General features: G+C 33.5%; 1 protein-coding gene across 1 annotated transcript; it reads right to left on the minus strand.

Annotated features, from left to right (window-relative positions):
- Nucleotides 1-7,596: 7,596 nt before the first annotated feature.
- Nucleotides 7,597-8,451, minus strand: LOC143627787 (phytolongin Phyl1.1-like). The gene has a single exon (XM_077097528.1). It carries the CDS (start codon nt 8,382-8,384, stop codon nt 7,605-7,607), a length of 780 nt encoding a protein of 259 aa, XP_076953643.1. The 5' UTR covers nt 8,385-8,451; the 3' UTR covers nt 7,597-7,604.
- Nucleotides 8,452-21,054: the final 12,603 nt, after the last annotated feature.

Below are 21,054 nucleotides of genomic sequence, written 5' to 3' on the forward strand. Positions count from 1 at the left end.
TATGTCTTTTATTTCTTTTAACATTTAGTACTTTTTACAGTTTACGTTTTTACTTTTATCCATTCTAATTTATAAAACATTTGAAGTCCAAATCTTAAATTAAAATCCTTTCTTTTCCAACGAAATTATGCAGCCTCTACTATTCTACATTCATCTTGCTCTCATACATCTCATAGCTCCACATCCATGGACAATAAATTGTTTGAATTACTTGTGTCTCACTAGGGCTTGCGTCCTTCCAACTGCATAGTCTTTTACTTCTTTGTAAACTATGTTGGAATTTGAACATATATATAGACTCGGGTCAGTTTTTTTTCTTTCGGTTTCCCTAGGTCCAGACCCGAGGACCGACCCGGACCGATAATGCAGATTTTTGAGAACCGAAGACCAACCCTAATTAACATATCGGTCTCGGTTTCGGTTAATTTTCGGTCTGGTTTTCGGGTAATTTCGGGTCGGACCGATTCTTGTACACCCCTAGCAACAACTGAATAAAAAAAATAAACACGTGTAGAGTAGCATGACACATGTTTCACTACAGAACGAAGACAACATCCTATACAGATAGTACAAAGCTGTAACCACACCGTACAATCGTTGATCCACGTGTTACAATACCTTATGCAGCCAACCTCCTAGTATTGTAAATATATAAATATAAATATACCAAATTCTCAAAAGCACATACTTGTGTCTGGTTTGCCTGAAGAAACCGAAACAAAAACTGCAACACACATATCCAAAATATAATGGATATGCACCAATGTTGGTTACTTGCTTGTTTCACAAACCATTAATTGTTCTTGATGCGGGGCCGGTAACTTAGAACAAACAACTCGCATGTGAACTATTGAGAAATTAGAATGGTGAAATAATGATCCATAATAATAATAATAATAATAAAACATTTTTTTTATAATTTATGGGAAAATTTCTTAAATGTCCCATCTCATATATGTTCCTTCAATGTTTAAATTCTCTCTTTGTCCCCTTATTAACCCGTCGTCGTCGCTACGTTAGGAGTTCGAGACGACATACATCATAACCTGTCACCTCCTTGTTTTGTTAACTTAAAACATGTCGTTAGTTTAAACTCGTCGCCTCCCCACCGCGTTAGCTGAATACCCGTCGCCTATCTGCTATGTTGGCTTAAAAATTAAATCTAACAAATCTTGTTATTTAAAAAATTATATCTAAACAAGGTACACATAAAATGATTTTGATGGTATGCATGATTTTTCTTAATCATATTATTATCCAAAATCTTATATACAAAAACTTAAAAACCAATAAAATTAAAAATATTCAAATATTTTTTAAATTAGTTTAGGATCCCTTTTTTTTAGGAAAAATAAGGTACAATATTTTTTGCTAACATGGCTGGGAGGTGACGAATTTTGAGCTAACATGGTAGGGAGACGACATGTTTTAAGCTAACATAGCGGGGAGGCGGCGAATTTAGAAACATGTCGTCTCGAATCCCCCCTAACATAGCGATGACGACGGGTTAGTAAGGGAACAACTAAGGAATTTGAATTTTTTTCTTTCGGTGTGTGTTGGAGGGAGGGGGGGGGATGCTTGAAATTTCTATCTAAAGATGAGACATTTAGAAAATGTTCCCTTTTAATAGTTTATTTTGTATTTATTGTTGGAGTTATTAATTATTTCAATTAAAAGTCTAGATTATTGGTTGTATTGACTGAAATACCTATTTCGGTTATAATATTTAATTTAATTTATTAGCTTTTGAATCCGCGTATTACACGTGATTTGACAAATAACAAAAATAAATAAGGTTCGTTATTTAAAATAAATGAACAAAATTAAAGGTAAAAAAATAAAATATATAGTATAAACAATAAGAAGTCTAAAATTTCAAATTTTACAAATTCAAAAAAATCTATTTATAATTTTATATACAACATTTTCCATAATTGTTTTTGGCCCATTATTCATGAATAAGTATGATAAATGAAATGAGCGATTAGAGAATTATAAGGGAAATTATAACTTGTCAAAATTGTTTTGACCCTTGCCCATGACCTATGGATGGGTACAATATATAAGATGAGAACTTAGAGAATTAAAAAAGAAATTATAACTTATTTGCCGAAATTGTTTTGACCTATGACTCATGAATAGCTAGGATGCATAAGATGAAAAATTAGATAATTAAAGGAAATTATAGCCCATTTGTTAAAATGGTTTTTTCCCACATCCCATGGATAAGTAGATGAATATGAAGAGAGATTTGACCAAGAATAAATATAAGAATGTAATATCATCTTCATTATTTTCTTTTATTAGTATAGTTAAATTAGATGTCTCTTGTTTGTGTTGAGTTAACTTAATGAAATAAAATAAAAGAAGGAAAAACTTTCTTTTTTTTTCCTTTCCTTTCATACGTCCTATTTCTTTTTCTTTTCATTTAATTATTTCCATATTGAAAAGAAAACTTTCACCATTTAAAACCTCGCATTTTCCCCTTTTTCTTTTTCTTTCTCCCCTTAAATAAAACTAAGAAACACAAAGTTTTTAACTTTTCATTCATTTCTAAAGAAAAACTTGAGAACACACCCACCTCTATCTTTCCATCAATTTCTTTTCTTTTTTTTTTCTTTCCTTAAGTGGAATAGACTAGTAGAATATTCTTTAAATAAAGTATTATTTGTCATGTTTAGGATAAATTTTGAATGTGTAATAAAATCTCCGCAAAATGGATTTTAACTAATCGTTTTCTAGACGTATCTAGTCATTTTATTGTTGAATTATTGTAAATTATAACCACTACTAGCTTTTAGCCCGCGTGTTATGCGGGTTTATTTAAGTTTTTTTTAATGTTATTGTGAATATATAATTTTTAGATATGATTTTGTATTATAATCAAAGGTTACATAAAATAATAAATTATGTTTGTTTATAGTTGGAGTTTAGGCTTAGTTTGTGGGTTTGTAGTAATTTGTATGGGCTTGTTTTAGACTTACATTGGTTTGTAGTTAGGTTTGGAATTTAAGTATAGTTTTTGGGCTTATATTATTTTTGTCGTTATTATCTAAGAATTATGTAGTACGTAAAACCTTTAATTAGGTTTAATGTTTGTTGTTTTTTGTTGTATGCGATTTCATTAGGATTTCAAATTTTTTTAGTTTATTGTATTCCGTGGGTTATGTTAACTTTTTGAATATATAATGTAATACGTGAATAACGCCCACCAGTACACCCATGCAATAATGTCTTTGTTTGTGCATTTTTCACGTGATCCACAATCGATGTTTTTAATTTTTGATGATTTTTCTAACGTTGATAATTTTTAATTTTCATTGAATTTTATGTGTTTAGGTTTTAATTTCAACATAAACTTTGAGGTTTTTCTATTAATATTAAAGTTTACATGAACATAACAATTAAACTATGTCACGGTGAACTTGTTTAAATGAGTTGTATATTAATAATAGCTTATAGCCTGTGTATTACACAGGTTTTTACTATATGTGTTGTTTATATTATTGTTAATTTATTTTTGAACAATGCGTAAGGGTTAATATCAAACTTCAAACAGATCACGTGACCTCGTTTGGATGCATGTAATAATACATCTTTAAAGAGCATGTTCACAAAAACACAACAATATAATTAATATTTAATTCATATCCACATGCTAAATATAAAATGTTACTTGTTAGACTCTTTTTATGATAGGAATAAGGAAAGGGCGTACTCAAAAGTCAAAACATATAAGCACATATAATCATACCATTTGTAGTGTTGATAATCTCAAAGAGGGAAGGCAACATGGAGGTTACTTCATTAACATGCCAAAAGATCTAAAAGGTGTAGAAATATTGATCAAGTCCAATATTTTCAACTTCTTCAACAAAAACTACATAATATTTTCACCAATTCTTAAAAATGCATGCACTATGATCAATGTGAGAGAAGATAAAAAACAAGGTTAGAATTTTTAGGACTGAACAGATCAATTTTAGTTTGGATCACTTCATTATTGAAAATACGAGCGATGAAAAAATATTAAGTACTAAAAAACCAACCCAACCTGAATCAGTTTGGTTCGACCCATACTAAAATATGACATGTTTTGACAAATTTCATAAACCTGTTTTCACCCATTTCCTAAGCCACCCAATATGATTAACCGATTAAAAGCTGATCCATGCAAATGGTCTCCGTTCGCTTGGTTCAGTGCAACATCCACAGGCCACAACCATGGATCAACTAACCAATAAAGTTCCAACCATTCTAGTTTTCATGCCCGTTTTACCATCCGGTTGCCACCGAGCCAGTCCAAAAGCTCCAAACTGTATTCAGATTTCAAAGATATTGATTACGGTTGACTTCGAAAGTAATTAAAAGAAAAACTAATGAACCTTTACTTATCCAGTAGCTGATCAATCTTCTGTTGCAAAACCCACATCCTAGCTTTTGGCTCATCTTGTCCACTTGTTTTCAATTCCATATCAGTCACCATAACTGAACTTCAACCACAATTTAAGAACTCAAAATCTCATTAGAAAAAAAACCAAATTCACCTCCTTCCTATCATCAATCAATCAAATCGAACAAAATCCACCCAGGCTCCCATTTTTAACACTTTCCTAATTGTTTCGTGTCCAAATGGATCATTTAGTTCAGACCAAAACGAAGAAAAAAACCTATTAAAACAAACTAAGAGCATAGTTATGATTTACCTGAGCATATCCAATTTGAAACAAGTAACACCTTGTGATTTCAAACAGCTTCGATTTCATCAGTTCATCCTCAACGTCATCTTCCAAATCAATAGTTGCACCATGTTCACTTTGATGCTACTTCACCTGCCAGCTTCCTCGGTATTTTTCCCGGCAATTTTTCCTTTGGGGCTGATGACAACTGTGAAAAGATTAAGAATAATCAAATCAGCCAACCAACTTATACAAAAAGACAGTTAAAATCAGAGTAAATTATCACAGCTACAAACCTGTGAAGCCACATCAACACCAATCACATGTAGCACCTGCAACATAACACATAGTACATAAACTTGAAAAAACAAAATTCATTCACAAACCATCTCTACTTTTATGACAAAAAAGTGTTCTTTTGGGTCATTTAGTCCTATTTTCTTAATTATTTGATTTTTATAATTCAATTGATGGTCCATTGATTAAACTAAGCATTTGTTATTATTATTTGTAATATTACTTAGGACATCATTAAGGTTAATAGTTTGGCAGTTATAAATTGGATGTGGCTCAATGGTAGAGCACTCACTTTACTAATGAGAGGTAGGGGGTTCAAACCTCACTATCACCAATTTATATGGGAGATATGAGGGATGACCCTGGCTTGCCAGGGTTCGAGTCCTGATCTCACCCGGTTTTACCGGCTCCTCGCTGTCGTGCCGTTTAGCGGGCATGGGGGTCGGGTTTTATCCGGGGAATCCCTCAATAGGTGGACCGCTAGGGGCTCCGTTCGTCCGGACTCGTAGCCGGGTCGGGCTACCTTTAGCCAATGGGGGCCACGTACAGAGTACCCGGCGTTACTTAGTTGGTCGTTCCAAAAAAAAATAGTTTGGCAGTTAAAACATCAACTACCAAACTTCCGTTTACCGTTATACGATTAGCGGAAAGTTGGTGCCAAATCATCCCTATATATAAGAACATATGCTGTGTATTATGATTTACCAAGATTATCGATCAAATTATTATTATATCGTGTTTTATAATTCATGTTTACAATCAAGATTCAAATTTGATTGCTTTACTTGATCATTCGTGAGAGTATAATCAAGTGTGATTGATTTAATTCTATCCGCTACCATAACATCAATATCACTTAAATCACTTTGAAAAATAATATCCAAAAACACCCATAATCAATTATTCAGGCGTAAAAGAACAGCTTTAGTTCGGTTGTTTTTTTGTTTCGTTTTAGTCGGTTTTGGTTCTGTTTCAATCTTTCGGTTTCAAACCCCGAACTAAAATGACACATTTTACCTGAATCATTTTGACTTGAACCCTTTTGAACTCTTTACCATCTATACCGACTTGCAACTATTATTACACATTTTGACCCGAACCCATTTGGACTCTTTACTCAGCCAACCCGACCTGCAATTAAAATTGGAAAAGCGAGAAGAACTTTACTTATAAATCATGTAATCTGCAGCATCAACAAAGAGTCAAAATTCACAAAATAGACTTTTATTCCAAATGGATCCCTACCTTACATCAAAATAATTTCACATCTGAGAACTTCTTTATTGTATCAGGCCCATCTCCCATGTTCGATCCTTTTAATCACCCTCGGCAAAGCATTCTGCTTGTTCGATTATTTGACGAGTCAAAGTATTATAAAACATGTTGTTCCATGTTTCACCTCTTTCGAGCAGGTACTATTCATTTACCATGTCCGAGTACTCGTAACTCCCCAGTCGACCAAGGCATTTCATCAAACACATCAGGCCTTCGCGGTTCGAATCCGTCTAAACCCGAACAGTTTTATTCATAATCATAGCCCCGGTCCTCGAGCATCTTCTGGTGCAGCCGTCGCTCGGTGAGGACCGCACCTAGCGAAACCACGGTCTTGGCTTCCCGAGCTTTGTTGCTGCCTTTAAGCACATTGCAAAGCATTTAGTTTATTACAGAAAGCCGTTCGGGGTCATTAATGGCTAACCCAACTCCTTATCGGTCACTTGGACTATAAACATGGCACGCGTGTTGTGGGTCCACACCTCGGCATTTAGCACGTTACATTTTAAATGTGTGACCGATAATAACCCTGGTGGGTCGGTTCCGATTAACTCGATTACGGGTCGATCGGACCCGACTGACTTAATTGAACCAGTAAAGCTGGTTTCCGAGCCAAGAACCTGAAATCAAGATTATGAAGCTGAACCCAACATGTGAAGACTTGTACAGTGCAACTACATGATGCATAGTTACAGTTTTTCATATTTGGGATAAAATCTAAGTATCTAAGTTTAATACTAAACATTAAACAGAAATACAGAATCTTTACCTTTTGAATGTAATCCAAGATTCCTTCATCTGTGATTTTGTTCCCTTCATGATCAGTAACATTGAAGACTATTGAAACACAAGAATGTTGACCGGTAATCCAAGATCTTTACCTTTCAATTTCTATAAGAACTTTGTACTAATTCATGTCCTGTCTGGTTTTCAAAACATCAATGATGCCGATTTGGAATGTTTGCCTCAACAGCCCAATCAAAACTTCAAGTAAAATAAATTTGTGAAATTGTGAGACACATCAACAAATTCAACTTATCAGAGAAACCAGATGAAGTACATGTTAATACTCTTGCTACAATCAAATGCCAATACCAAGTACTATGTTCATGTTTAATCAACAAACCAGACGTGCAAAAAGATTGAATCAGAAATATTATATCAAGAATTAATCACAAAACTTCCACCTATTAGCTTTAAACTTCAGTGCCACAAGATAATGTACATTAAATAGATTTTCAAGAAAATATACAACAATGTATAAACCAGAAATCTGTTATAAACATTAAACAGTAACCAGAAACCATACCATCCAAGATTTTCAAGTCTAGAATCATGTGCAGCTTCCTTAAGTTGTCACCGTACACACTCAGTACCGCGACACACCACTATCCAAACAACAAACAACACCAAGCAAACCGCAGCATCAATCGCAAGAACAATACGCACTTGACGACACCACTTATTTCTCACAATTTGAGCCCTCGATCTACTCACTGAACTCACTTCTTTCGTCAACGAAACACCGCCACGGTTATCAAGATTCAAACTTGCAGAATCCACCTTGATCCCCTGTTTATCCGTAGACTTTCTATGTTCTTCAACCACATTAACCACATGATCTCTCATCTTTCTCTTATCTTGCTTACTCGACTTCCCCAACAAAGGCGCCTTCGTCGACGTCCCTACATCCAGCTGGTCATTACTAACACTATCATTATACGGTGATGGCACCGTGGTCTCGTTGACATGCTCCAAAGACTTAATCAACCTTCTAATAACCGGTAACAACTGTTCTTGTAACACTAGTGAATTCGAGTTTGACACGAGCCGTCTCAACCCCTTTTTAGCAACTTTCTTGAACGCGTCTCTAACGTGTTCCAAAAACTCGAGGTTTTTAGAACTATCAAGATGATCATTAATGATGGTAAAATATACATACTCATCTTCCATTAAAAAGCCAAAAGTTTTATTAATCATGGTCTGAAAATACCATTTGTGATTGGAAGGGGCTTTTTCCAAGTATAAAGCTGCTAACTTTTCAATTTCTTGATCATTTCCATTATTATATGCATACAATACGCTTCCTCCTTTGCATACACAGCAATATTGAACTGTGTTACAAGCTGTACTCATCTTCAATTGCAGATTGAAAACAATCAAAACCCTTTAATTTACTGGGCTTTTGAGCTTAATTAGATCCCTAAATGTATGGGCAAAACCCTTATTGTATGAATTGACTTGAATCAACGGTAACTGATTAACATGTAATAGAGATGAAGATATCACCGGTTGTCGTTGCTGTAAGCAGATCTATGAAGAGAGTGGAGGTGGTGTTCTTGATTGGATTTTGAAAGTCAATGTGTAATTGGGGAGAATTTTGACAGGAACAAGACTTATTTGTCGTCCACTATTTAGATACCAAAAAAAAATAATAATAAAAAAAAGAAAAGAAAAACAAATATGTTGCATAGATAGGAAGTAGAAACCATAAAAGCGAATAACAACACCGGTTTCGATTATAACCGTGACTTTGTTTGATCGGAATCGATTTGGTTTGTCTTGTTAACGGTATGGTGCTGGCATTCAATATACTTTACGATAGAGAATATGAATATATTATTGTTAGTCGTAATTTCCGTTGGACCAACTCATCAAGCTTATGATGAGTTGGTGTCTTGCTTATCAAGTTGAACACATGACTTGGTTTATATAGAATAAATTTCTTACGGAACAAGTCGAGCCAACGACTTCTCGACTTGGACAACAAGGAATTTATTTATTAATTATTATTTAGATTTGTTTTTACCAATTAGTATTTGAATATGATTATGGTTTTTGTATTCTAGTCTAGTTGGGTTTTCTAATCTAAATTAGTATATATACCCGAGCTTGTGGGTTATATCATTAAGAAGAAAAAGAGTTTTGAGTATTGTAATTTTTCGAGCTAATGAGAACTACAAAAATCGAGCTTATGATTTAAATACTGTTTTTGTGTTTATCGATCCTGGTCACCAAACTTCAACTATTTGTTTTGAAAGTTAAACTTTGGCTTACATGGAATAGAAATGAGTTTCTATAAGGAGGTTATAATTCTTGTCTTCTGCTACATTATACAAAAAAGAGGAATGTAACATTTGTGGTAGGATCAAATAAAAAATCTTTTTATGTAAGAATGGTAGGAACTGTTAAGAAAATAACACATGGCATCAAACAAATCAATGAAAAAAGACACTATGATATTTTTATAAGTAAATGTTTTGGCAACTCCTATTTTCATATAAGCAATTTTTTTTCCAACAATTAGTTACGTGAATCAAATCTTTATTCTCCATTTGAAATCCTTAATATTATTCCATCATCAATTGATTCATCATTCTTCAACCATGTATCTTTTTTTGTTTTTCTTTAGTTTTCGTTTCGTTATCAAACTTTTGATTTATCCAAATGGAGTTATCAATCAAACCATGTTTTGGTGGTGTTGATCATTTTTTTTCTTTATATGGATTTTTGTGTCTAAGATAACACGAAGATGGTGAATGAAAATTATGGTATCGATACTGGAAACGTTTTGTGTTGTAACGATATCACATGTGCTACTACTATTAAATTATAAACAAAGATGGTGTTGATATTTAACACGAAGATGAGAATGAAGCCAGTGACGGCCGTGTTTGCATTGAATACGGAGATAAGCCGTAAAGAAATTATTTGGTGTTGGTATTGAACACCAAAGTAACACCCGTAACTAGATATCTACCATTAAATTATATAGAAAGATGGTGTTGGTAATGAAATTTATGGTGTTAGTAACGGTCAATATGATGTTGGTATTGAACACGAAGATGAAACCAGTAAAGAAAAATATGGTGTTGGAATTGAACACCAAGATGACGCGTGTAACTAAATATCACATGCACTACTACCATGAAATTACAAACAAAGATGATGTTGGTAACAAAAATTATGGTATTAGTAACGAACAATATTGTGTTGGTACTGAGAACAAAAATTTAGTTAGCGACATAAATTATTGTGTTGGTATTAAACTAGAAGAAGAAACTGGTAAAACAATATGGTGTTAGTATTGAACACCAAGATGACGTTGTAACTAAAATCAATGTGTTGGTATTTAACACACAATTGAAGCTAGTAAAAAAATGTAGTGTTGGTAACACAGACATAAAGTCAGTAAAGAAATTATAAACTTTTTGTGCTACTATCATAAACGAGTTTCAGGAAGCTAGTAAAAAAAATAAAAACTTTTTGTTCAAAAATTAAATCTTAATTCTTAATTTTGATCTTCATTTGGATTCGTCAACCTTCTTTTGCGATTTTAGTGGAAATAAACAATAAAATTACCCATATGCCCTTTATATCCTTTTTAAACACTATAAGCATTTGATATCGTGAGTTGGCAAGATATTAACCATTGAAAACAAAGATGACTACCAGGATTTATTCCTATTGTTTTTACAATATATACCATTTGTACTGGATCCACTCTTGTAACATTTAGTGTGTGATAAAGTGATAATAGCCGTAGTTGTAAGATGATATTGTGAGAAAATATTAAGGGATAAGAATAGGTAATTCACGCTTCATCCCTCATCCTTTAATTAAAAAAGAAAAAGAAAAACACGTTCACATTAAAGTGTTCATCTCCCACGATCTCAATCATATATATATATATATATATATATAAAGAGAGAGAGAGGGGGGATTGAGATCGTGTGAGAACCATTTAAAACTTAAGAACTTTAAGAATTATTTGAACTATAAAAAAATCCCTTCAAGAAAAAATAAAAATATAATAAAAAAATTGTAAAGCAAAAAAAAATACAAAAATTAAAAAAAGTAATGTCACACCCCGCCAAAGCGGAAGCGCAGGCGTGTGACGTCATGTATACCGAAAGCATATGATTATCGCCAACATGCATGTATTAAGATACCAACAGCTTTAAATGCGTTTACAAAACATAACTTGTTTTCAAATAAACTAGTTTAAGACAAAATCGGGATTTCTCGTATATGACCCTAAATATCAATAGTGTTATACAAGAGAAACCCCTCCAAAAAGTATCATAATTATGCCTTGAGGTCCCGTCTTCATAATTCCTTACGTGCTTGTTAATTCCCTGAAAAACATATGTTTTAAAAAGTTAACACAATGGTTGGTGAGTTCACAGGTTTTGCGACTTGATATGAAATCACGCTATTCATAAAACGTTGAATCAGTTCACAATACGATAATCTGCTGAAACAAATACGATGATCCTCCGTAGACTAGCTAAATCCACGAATTAATATGACGAACCCTGAGCCTATAACCAATCCACGACTTTAATCCCTTTGCCTGTTTAATCTCCCAGATTGAAATATACGCACCCTGGTTCAATGCAATATCGGTGGTTAGTGCGACTAACCTAACAGTAGAGAGGAATGTCAACGCCGATAGTACTATCCGTATATTCCAGTGGCTAATCCCGTTAGTTAATGGTTATACTATGCAAGCATGCTAAGGGACTTATAGCACTACATAGCCTAACTTAAGTTCGCATAAAGATCGAGTGTTTTGTTTCTAATTATCGTATATAAAAGCAGTTGTGTGTGTTTCTCCTCCTGTTTAGAAAACAATAAAAATAGTAAAATGGGCCGTGAAACTCACCTTGTGGGTTTAGCGGTTATTTGCTAGCAATCGTAATTTAAACCCGGTTCCGCTGCCTTCACAGGTCCTAAACGCGTAAGGACAGTCAGTTCAGTATGCTAGTCGCTTTCACCTAACTAGCTCTTTCGTTTATTCCGTTGTGTCCGTTGGTTTCCCCAACCAAACGTTTCGTTTATTTTAGACGACCCGTTGGTGATAAGTTTTTATATTATGTTTGAAAATATATATTTATATAAGTATTAAGAATATACCATTTAATAGTGTCGGTTTCGTAACCAATTCGTTTGGTCAAGTTATATATTAAATTTATATATGTATTTCTAAATGATATTTCTTTAAGTTTTGGTTTATGTTCTTGGCAAAACGTAATTTATTTATATTTTCGTTTGAAAAATTCTAAACAAACTATATATATCATTTCGTTCGTTTAGCTTATAAAACCTATTATATTCATGTCTAGCATATTTATATATCTCGATAGAATATAGTTTTATAGAATCGCCATTTTTTACACTAATCATCGTTATAGCGATTAATATTTTTCGTTTTCGTTCTAAGGCATAAAACTTAGTTTTATTAAAAAAAATCATATTAAGTTTTATAAAATTTGTAACCGTCTATTTAACAAAATAACTTATAAAAACCAAGTTTTTCTTTTATTAGAATTATAAATATGTTTTAACTTCAAAATACGCTTATTTCTGTATTACAAATCACGTGTGCTCTTTTAAAAACATTTTCTCATTTGTGACCCTTTTAATATCATATTTTGACATGAAAGTTTATGACATTTTAAAATAAATATTTAAAAAAACAAAATCACCAATTTCTTTATAACCATGTTTATTATTGTTGTAAATACTTGTAATCCATCATTTACGTCATGCTTTTATGGTTATCTCCTTTTTCATTAAAAGCCATCTTTTAAACAAATGTTCATTTGCAACCTTGTTTTGTTTTTATAGCCATATTTTAAACATAATTTTTCCCACCTTACCTAATGTATTTTTACACTATTCACCCTATAAGTTCCACTAGCATGGACTTATTATAGCCATACGTTCATATATTTTCAATCCTTGAGCATTTTTCATGCATGCATGCTAATATATATGTGTGTATGTATATATATATACATACTTAACATGTTAAAGACAACCTATATATATATATATATAGGTTGTCTTTAACATATTAAGTATGTGGGTTGTTAACTTAGGTGAAAGCTTAGCATAAACATATTTTATCAACATAAAGCTAGACTTAGGAAAGTTTAGCTTACTTAGTTCTAGGATTGAGATTTAACGAGAGGCTAGAGTTTTGAGCTTGTTTCTCCACGTGAAGCTCGGTTAACTCGGAGGATGTCTTCACCATTCGGACTCTCAAAAAAAAACAGAGAGAGATCGTAGAGAGAGGAAAGGTGGTTGAAGACCGGTACGTTCCGGAGCGGTGGTTCGCGGTGGTTTCTAGAGAGTGGTGGTGGTTCCCGATGGTGACGGAGGTGGCCGTAAGTAGTGACGGGTAGGCTACGGTGTATTACGGGGGTTTACGGTGCGTTATGGTAACGTTTTGGTGTGTGTTACGGTGGAGAAGGGTGTGTTAAGGTAAAGTTTCCGTGTACTACGGTGGAGAAGGGTGTGTTACGGTAAAGTTTCGGTGTGCTAAGGTGGAGAAGGTGTACGACAAAGGTGGTAGAGGTGGCGGCGGTTTGGTTGTGGTGAAGTTACAGGTCCGTTACGGCGTACTTTCGGGGGTGCTACAGTGGAGACGATGTACGGTGAAGGTGGTGGAGTTGATGTGGAGTGTTGTGAGTTGTCGACCGTGAACCGGAAAGGACGTGAGGAGCAGTGGAGGGTGGTAGCTTGTGGGCCGTGCTAAAACAGCCGTGAGGGAGGGTGGTAGGAGGTGGAAGGTACGTGGATGTTGGTGGTGGTGGTTTAAAACAGTGAACAAGGGTGGTGGTGTTGAGTGGTGAAGATGGAGGTTGGTGGTTGTTACGGTGGTAAAGGTGACGGGGAGGAATTATGGTGGTGCCACTGCTGCCATGCACGATTAGGAGGGTGGCGGTGGTGGCAGGCTGTTACTATGAACCAATAGGAGAGTGAAGTTGGTTGTAGTCAAGGTAAACAAGATGGTACGAGAGTTTGTATTGTTGTTGATATGTTGAAAGGGTTTCTTATCCTTTGCTTTTATAATGATAATATGAATGACATCAATGACATTATGGTTCATGCAGTGATGATAGGTGTGGAAATAGATTTGAAAAAAAAGTGAAAGCAAAGAGATCAATGATTTGGCTTAGATACATTTAAAAGATGGGTGCTTGTGATGATTGAGTTGATAGCATATCTCTAACCAACCCCTACTACCTTTCTATATTATGAGTGTTTTTAATAATTTTAATTAATCATAACATTGAGTTGTTTAGTCTTTGCTCCGCTATAAAAATGATGGAGAGTACTGATGAGAAGGGAGGTTTGGTTATTTGTTTTGTTTGTTTGTTTAGTATTATACATTCATTTATTTAATTATTTATTATTATTGTCGATGTCTCATTCAAGAAATTGAGTGTTGGACTTTATATATATATATATATATATATAGGTGTTTGGTTGTATTAATGCTAACCGAGCCTACGTGTATTAAGCGTACATCGCTACGTGCTCGTGCGCTTACATACCGGGGGTGGAAATGCGAGATAGGATTCTAAAATAAACAATCATAATTCGTTCGTGTTCGACGCTAAAATATTATTAAAAAAACATGTATGAAATGTAAACTTATAACATAGTCTTCGAATCTCCTAGTTCGGTTAAATATATATATACAGGTCGTTTAAAATTATCACCAACGTCCGTATCCGTTTGATGAATCTGAAATTCGAGTAATTTTAATTAAAAATAAATTACTTATATGCAATGCATCTTGCTGGTGCGGGCTTATGCTTGACTCGCCATGATTAAATTTAACAAATTTTAATCATTCGGGAATTAATGTAAAGAAATCATGTTTAAGGAATGTATGGAAAATGACCTGTTTCATGGAGTGTCACAAGTAAAAAACGAAAATATTTATCTAGCATCAAGGTTTTGAAAAAATAAAAAAATTCTCGAATTTAGTTAAACTATACATTGTGTACGGTACTTATTTTTCAGTTTTAAACGCGTATGTATAATATGCATATGTGTATATTATGTAACTAGAGATTAAATAATAATAATAATATATGCATATGATGTATAATTAATTTTAACCGGGTGCTAAATAGATGTTTTGATTTTTTTACTTTTTTAAATTTTTCTTTCTTTTGTTTTATAATTTCTTTTTTACCTTTTTAAATATTTTTTTGAAGGGATTTCTTTAATGCTTTAAAATGGTTCTCAAAATTCTCAATTTTAAAAAGTTCTCTTGAGATCTTCACCCTTATATATTATTTATGACTAGTGACGGATCTAGTAATTTTTTCCAATGGGTTCACTGTTTTTTAAATGCTCTAATCTTATATGACTGACCATAAAAATTTCCGGGTCGATTAGAAGGTTTGGGTCGGTTCAACGGTTCGGGTCGGGATAAGGTTCATTACATAACATAAATACAATAAATTAACAAAAAACAAACATCGTCATAGAAAGGATAACATACATAATAAAGATACGATTGTCTTTTTAAATAAGAAAAAAACCTTCCTTGTATTTGTTCTCTACGAGTCTTCATCTTTTGGAACCGTTGCATTACATGTTCAATCGAAACTTGTTGAAGGAACTCTCTTTTAATGTAACAAATGCATGTGTCGTTCAAGAATCCATTGCCCATCCTATTACGCAATTCCATCTTCAAATGCTTCATTGAAGAAAAACTTTTTTCAACCCTCGCCATTGCAACCGGTAAAACTAACGATAACTTTATTAAACGATAGACCAACGGGAAATCGATGTGTTTTCTTGTTTCCACCATCTTTTTGGCAAGCTCACTTACCCCATTCAAGTTGTCAAACCGTGCATCTTCTTTCACATTAGCAATGTAGTTGCTGAGCTCATAGATAAGCTTGTCTTTTTTGTCACACCCCGACCAAAGGCGACGGAACATGCCAAGGTGTGACGATTGTCTATAAGCACATGACACTAATTAAAGTGACAGTATTTAATAAACTCATTTCATTTCATAACATCGAAAATGTCACATAACAATTATCCATAAAATAACCATAAACAAGATATCACAAAATATGGCAAATTTGATATTGTTCATTTTTACTAATATCCTAGGGTCTTTGATGTCATTTTCTTCACAATCATAAATCAACCAAGATGCAAACCTGCAACATTTCATAAAATAAAGTCTGTCAACACAAAGGTTGGTGAGCAATTCATAAGTTTAATCATATTAGTATATAATAAAGATAGCCACAAAAATTGCATACGAAACGATAAATAAAAGTGGTAATTTGGATAAATAGATATCGCTAAACACATTAGCGACACCTAGCTATATGGGGATGCCAAATAGTCTAGGATTTTATAGTTATCGTTAATTGCATTACGTTAACGACACCTTGCTATAAGGGGGATGCCAAATAATCTAGGATTTTATAGTTCCACCAACCAAAAGCGATAAACACATAGGCATATAAGCATAGAATACCAAATCGAGCAATTATTTAGGTAAAGTATACAACTACGTTTGTGGTTTAAGGTTCAAATATAAAGCATTTTGTTGAATAAGTATGAAATGTCACCCCCAAAATAAAATATGGAAAATGGGGTATGAAGTACTCACATTCAAGTAGTAAACTTGAAAGATGATAATTTGGAGATTTGTCAGAACGACGAGTTTAACGCACAATGCCTAAAAAGAAAAGAAGTCTTGAATTTAGAAAGGTTGTCTTGAAGGTCTTTATACAAAATAAATGTTGAGAAATATAAATAATTAAAGTTCAATGTTTAAAATGTAACTATTTAAGAATTTATAATAATAAACCTTTAAAAATATAAGTTTGCTCGAAACCGGGTTAAAGTATCTAACCTTAATATTTACTCAACCTATGTTAAGTAATAAGGTGGGTAAAATGCAAGAATACAAATCCCTTTGGAATAAAGATACTAAAACGGTTTTTTTTATCGAGTGTTCGGGATGTCGGTTCGGGTCTTCATAATTGGTCAAACCCAAAGTCAAATTTCCAAAATATTGAATGTTATGAGATAACTCAATAAAATTTAATAAGACTTAACCAAGTATGTAGTTCCATTGTTTTAGAACTAACAACGCACGTTAAGCGAGTGTTCGGTTTTGTCGGTCCAAACTTTGTTATGAGATCAAGTTGGATCCAACATTTCGAAATACTTAAGAAAATATATAAAAATCAATTTGTAACTATTTTTAAAGAAATATACAAGTCTTGATGGCTAAAAAAAACACACTTGTGTGTCTTAAGCAAGTAAGAATCGGTTTGGTTTCCACATGTCCAACCATTAAAGAACTTGTATAATAATGTACAAATAAAAAAATACTTTAAGTTTTACAACCAAAAGTTAACAATAAAGTCTTTAAACAAAAGTTCGGTTTTCGGTTCAGATCGTGTTTCGGGTTAAGACCGAGGTAAGATTCTACAAACCCATAACCATAGAATTTGTAAAAATGTTTTTAGAAACTTAGATCTAACAATAAGCATGTTTAAACAATTATTTAACAAAACTAGTAACAAAGTTCGGTTTACGGTTTAGAGCTATTTACGGTTAAACCGAAGCATAGACTCTTAAAACCCATAACCATGGAACTTGTAAACATGACCAACAAACTAAAATAAGCAAGATTAATATGTATGAACAAGTTATATAGATGTATATATATCAAAGACACGAAGTCCTTCATGAAGCCTTGCCTTATGAGGTCCGAAACCTCACCGACCGGAATCGGAGAAGTAACTACCAAAAGTAAACAAGGGGTGTATATTATATATATGTTGCACAACCACAAACAAGTATGAATAAGGCTACATAAAATAATTAAGATGAAAGACTAAAAACCTTCAAGAAGATAACCTTGAATCTTTGATGTTTGAGAGAGTTTTTTTTTTTTGGAGTTGTAGCAAGGGAAAATGAAGAGGAAAGGTGGTGTATATATAGGGTAATGTTGGTGGTCAAATATGGGTGTGAGACACAAGAGTTTTCAGGCAAAATGGATCAAGACTAAAACATAAAACAACAAAAAAAAATAATAAAATAAATAAAAATAAAAATAAAGGTAGGATGTTTTCAAGACCCAACAAGTGTGAAACAATATTGTAACATAAATCCATCATTTTGATTACAACATAAGCTTCGGTTTACAAATCGGGTCGGTTTACATAATAAACAAATACAAAAATGAATACAAACAAGACCCGAAATTGACGAATGTCACATTTTTCATCAAAATTAAAATCACATGGATACATCTCGACCAACTTTAACAATTTAGTTTATCAAAGGCTCCAAAATTAAGACACGGGCTCAAAGAACTCATAAAAGTAAGCAAGTTAGTGGTTACCTCATTAAAACGGTTACTAAGCTCTTGAATTTGCATATCGAGAACCGTGCTAAAATTGTTATCCACATAATGGTGACGATGAGTGATGCCGGTCTTCTTTCTTCTATTTTTCGGGTCAGCATAAGCGGCTTCCATGTTAACCATTTCAATATCATGCTTGTCACAAAAGGATGTAACATCTATCAAAAGTGAGTCAAAACCTTTAAGTTGATAGGTTTGTAATTATTCTTTAGTAGTTTTGACTAGCTTAACCGCATTCAATATATCTTGATCTTTTCTTTGAAGTGCTTCACCCAATGTGTTAGACTGTTAGTAACATCCAAAATGTGCTTCATCAAATATAGATAAAACACAAAAGAAAATGTTCATGTATAATTGAAGTCCATTTTCTTGACTTTTTTTAGCATCAAGTTCTCCTGAATTTTCTATATATTCAAGCACGTCAATAACACTAGAATATAAAGAAAGCAAACGGATCATTGTTTTTTCATAAGAACTCCAACGTGTATCTCCGGCTCTTACAAGTGACAGTTCTTGATTCTATCCACTTCCGGTTTCAACTTCCGGATTCAATCCCAATCTTTCTCTTTGACTTTCTCTTTTCAAATCTACCCATTTGCAAGATGCACCAACAACATTTACTAAACTTGATACTTCATTAAAAAATTTAAAAATTTCATGATGTTTGTTTGCAAGAGCCACAACAACAGTTGAAGTTGGTGAGCAAAACAATGAACATAATATGCAGATGAATTTTCTTTCAAAGTCAAAGCTTTCATACCATTTAACTCACCGGACATATTGCTTGCACCATCATATTTGGCCTCTAATCCTACTCAAACTCAAATTGTAGTGAGCAAATAATTCATCAATTGCATTCTTAAGAGATAGCGCGGTTGTTTCCATTACATGAACAAGGCCAACAAATTGCTCTTTCACAAATCCAAATTTATCAACATATCTCAGTACCACAACCATTTGTTCCTTTTTAGAAACATCCCTCTATTCATCAACTAATATGGTAAAGACATCATCACCAAGTTCATCAAATATCTTCTTTAATACTTCTACTGCAAAACAATTACAAATCTCTTTTTAGATTGATGGAGCGGTCATTTGGTTAATCCTCGGTGCATTGCTTAATATAACTTTATCAATTTCTTCATTTATTACTCCAAATAATTTTAAAAGCTCTATGAAATATCCTCTATAATGAGATGTTTCAGGCTCATCATGACCCCGAAAGGATAACACACTATTCAACAATCCTCTAGTAGCTATAATTGAAGCACTTAATCGAATTCTATATTCTTTTTTGTTTATATCAGCTTTTTTTTTATCAAGTGCCACATGTACAGATTGAGCTTGGTTAAGTAAGTCTTCCCCCCCCCCCCCCTTTACGTGCTTTGTCGTGTAAACTATTGCATTTACCGGCATGAGTTGTAAATCTTGAGATTCTATGCCAACACCGCACCCATTCACTCACAAAAGAATCATTGTGTCCAATTTCCTTAAACAAGTAACAATATAAGCAACACGCTTTATCCGTTTTGACACTATATTCCAACCAATTTCCATGATTTTGTGTGTACTGGTCCTTATTAAGACGTTTTGCTTTACCACTAAAATCTGTTTATGGAAACTCATGCTCTGTTGGTTGACAAGGACCTCTAAGCAAATACGTTCGTCTAACTTAATCTTTTTGACTTGGATGATAAGATGAAATTGGTTTCCTTTCCGAAGGATCCCACGGAAGATCATCCAAATCTATTCTTGAGGGTTGTTTACTACTTGAAGATGATGATTGAATGTTTGATGGTTCACTTGGGAAATATCTTTTAATAATCATAATGCCTACAAATCAAAATTAAACATCACTAAGTTTCTAATTCAATTAACAAACTTCTACATAATCATCTTTCCAATTGTAATCTCAATAAATAAACAAAAATAATTGAAGCAAAACATCAAAATATACCTTACCGTGAAGACTAAAGTGAAGGAGAGATGAAAAGGAGGGCTGAGGGCGTCGCGATGGACAGAGAGGCAGCGCGCGGAGGTGGTCTGGTGGTCTGTCGGAGTTCCGAGTTCGAATGTGGGATGGCGAGCAATTAGGGTTTGAGGCTGCTATGTTGTTGTGTGATGTTATGTTTTGTGTATTGTGTGAGGATATGGGGTAAAGAGTAAACTGGATTAAAAAAAAACCTTAACTTAGGTAAACTGGATTAAAAAAAAAGGAAAAAAAACAAAAACAAAAAACGACGCTGGAAGACGGACTCAAACCCGGGTTGACGGATTTGAAAGGTTGAGTGTTACCACCAGACCAAAGTTCTATATTGTATATGTGTTCACTCTTAAAATATATGTGGGCTCACTATAATAATTATATCTATATTCTATATAAATTTCGAAACTCAGTGGGTTCCTGTGAACCCGTACACTACTACATAGATCCGCCCCTGTTTATAACTTCACCCTGCTCAATGTCCAGTCCGACCTATAACTCGATAAGACGTCCAATCTGACCTATAATGGTATAAAACATTGGTATTAACACTAACCAACCAAAGGCATTGAACAACTCCTTTTGCTAGAAAAACTTATTTAGTAAGA

Source organism: Bidens hawaiensis, unplaced genomic scaffold (genome assembly GCF_021521415.1).
Source record: "Bidens hawaiensis isolate Kalapana, Puna unplaced genomic scaffold, B.hawaiensis_p1.1 tig00004743_1, whole genome shotgun sequence".
Classification (NCBI taxonomy): domain Eukaryota; kingdom Viridiplantae; phylum Streptophyta; class Magnoliopsida; order Asterales; family Asteraceae; genus Bidens; species Bidens hawaiensis.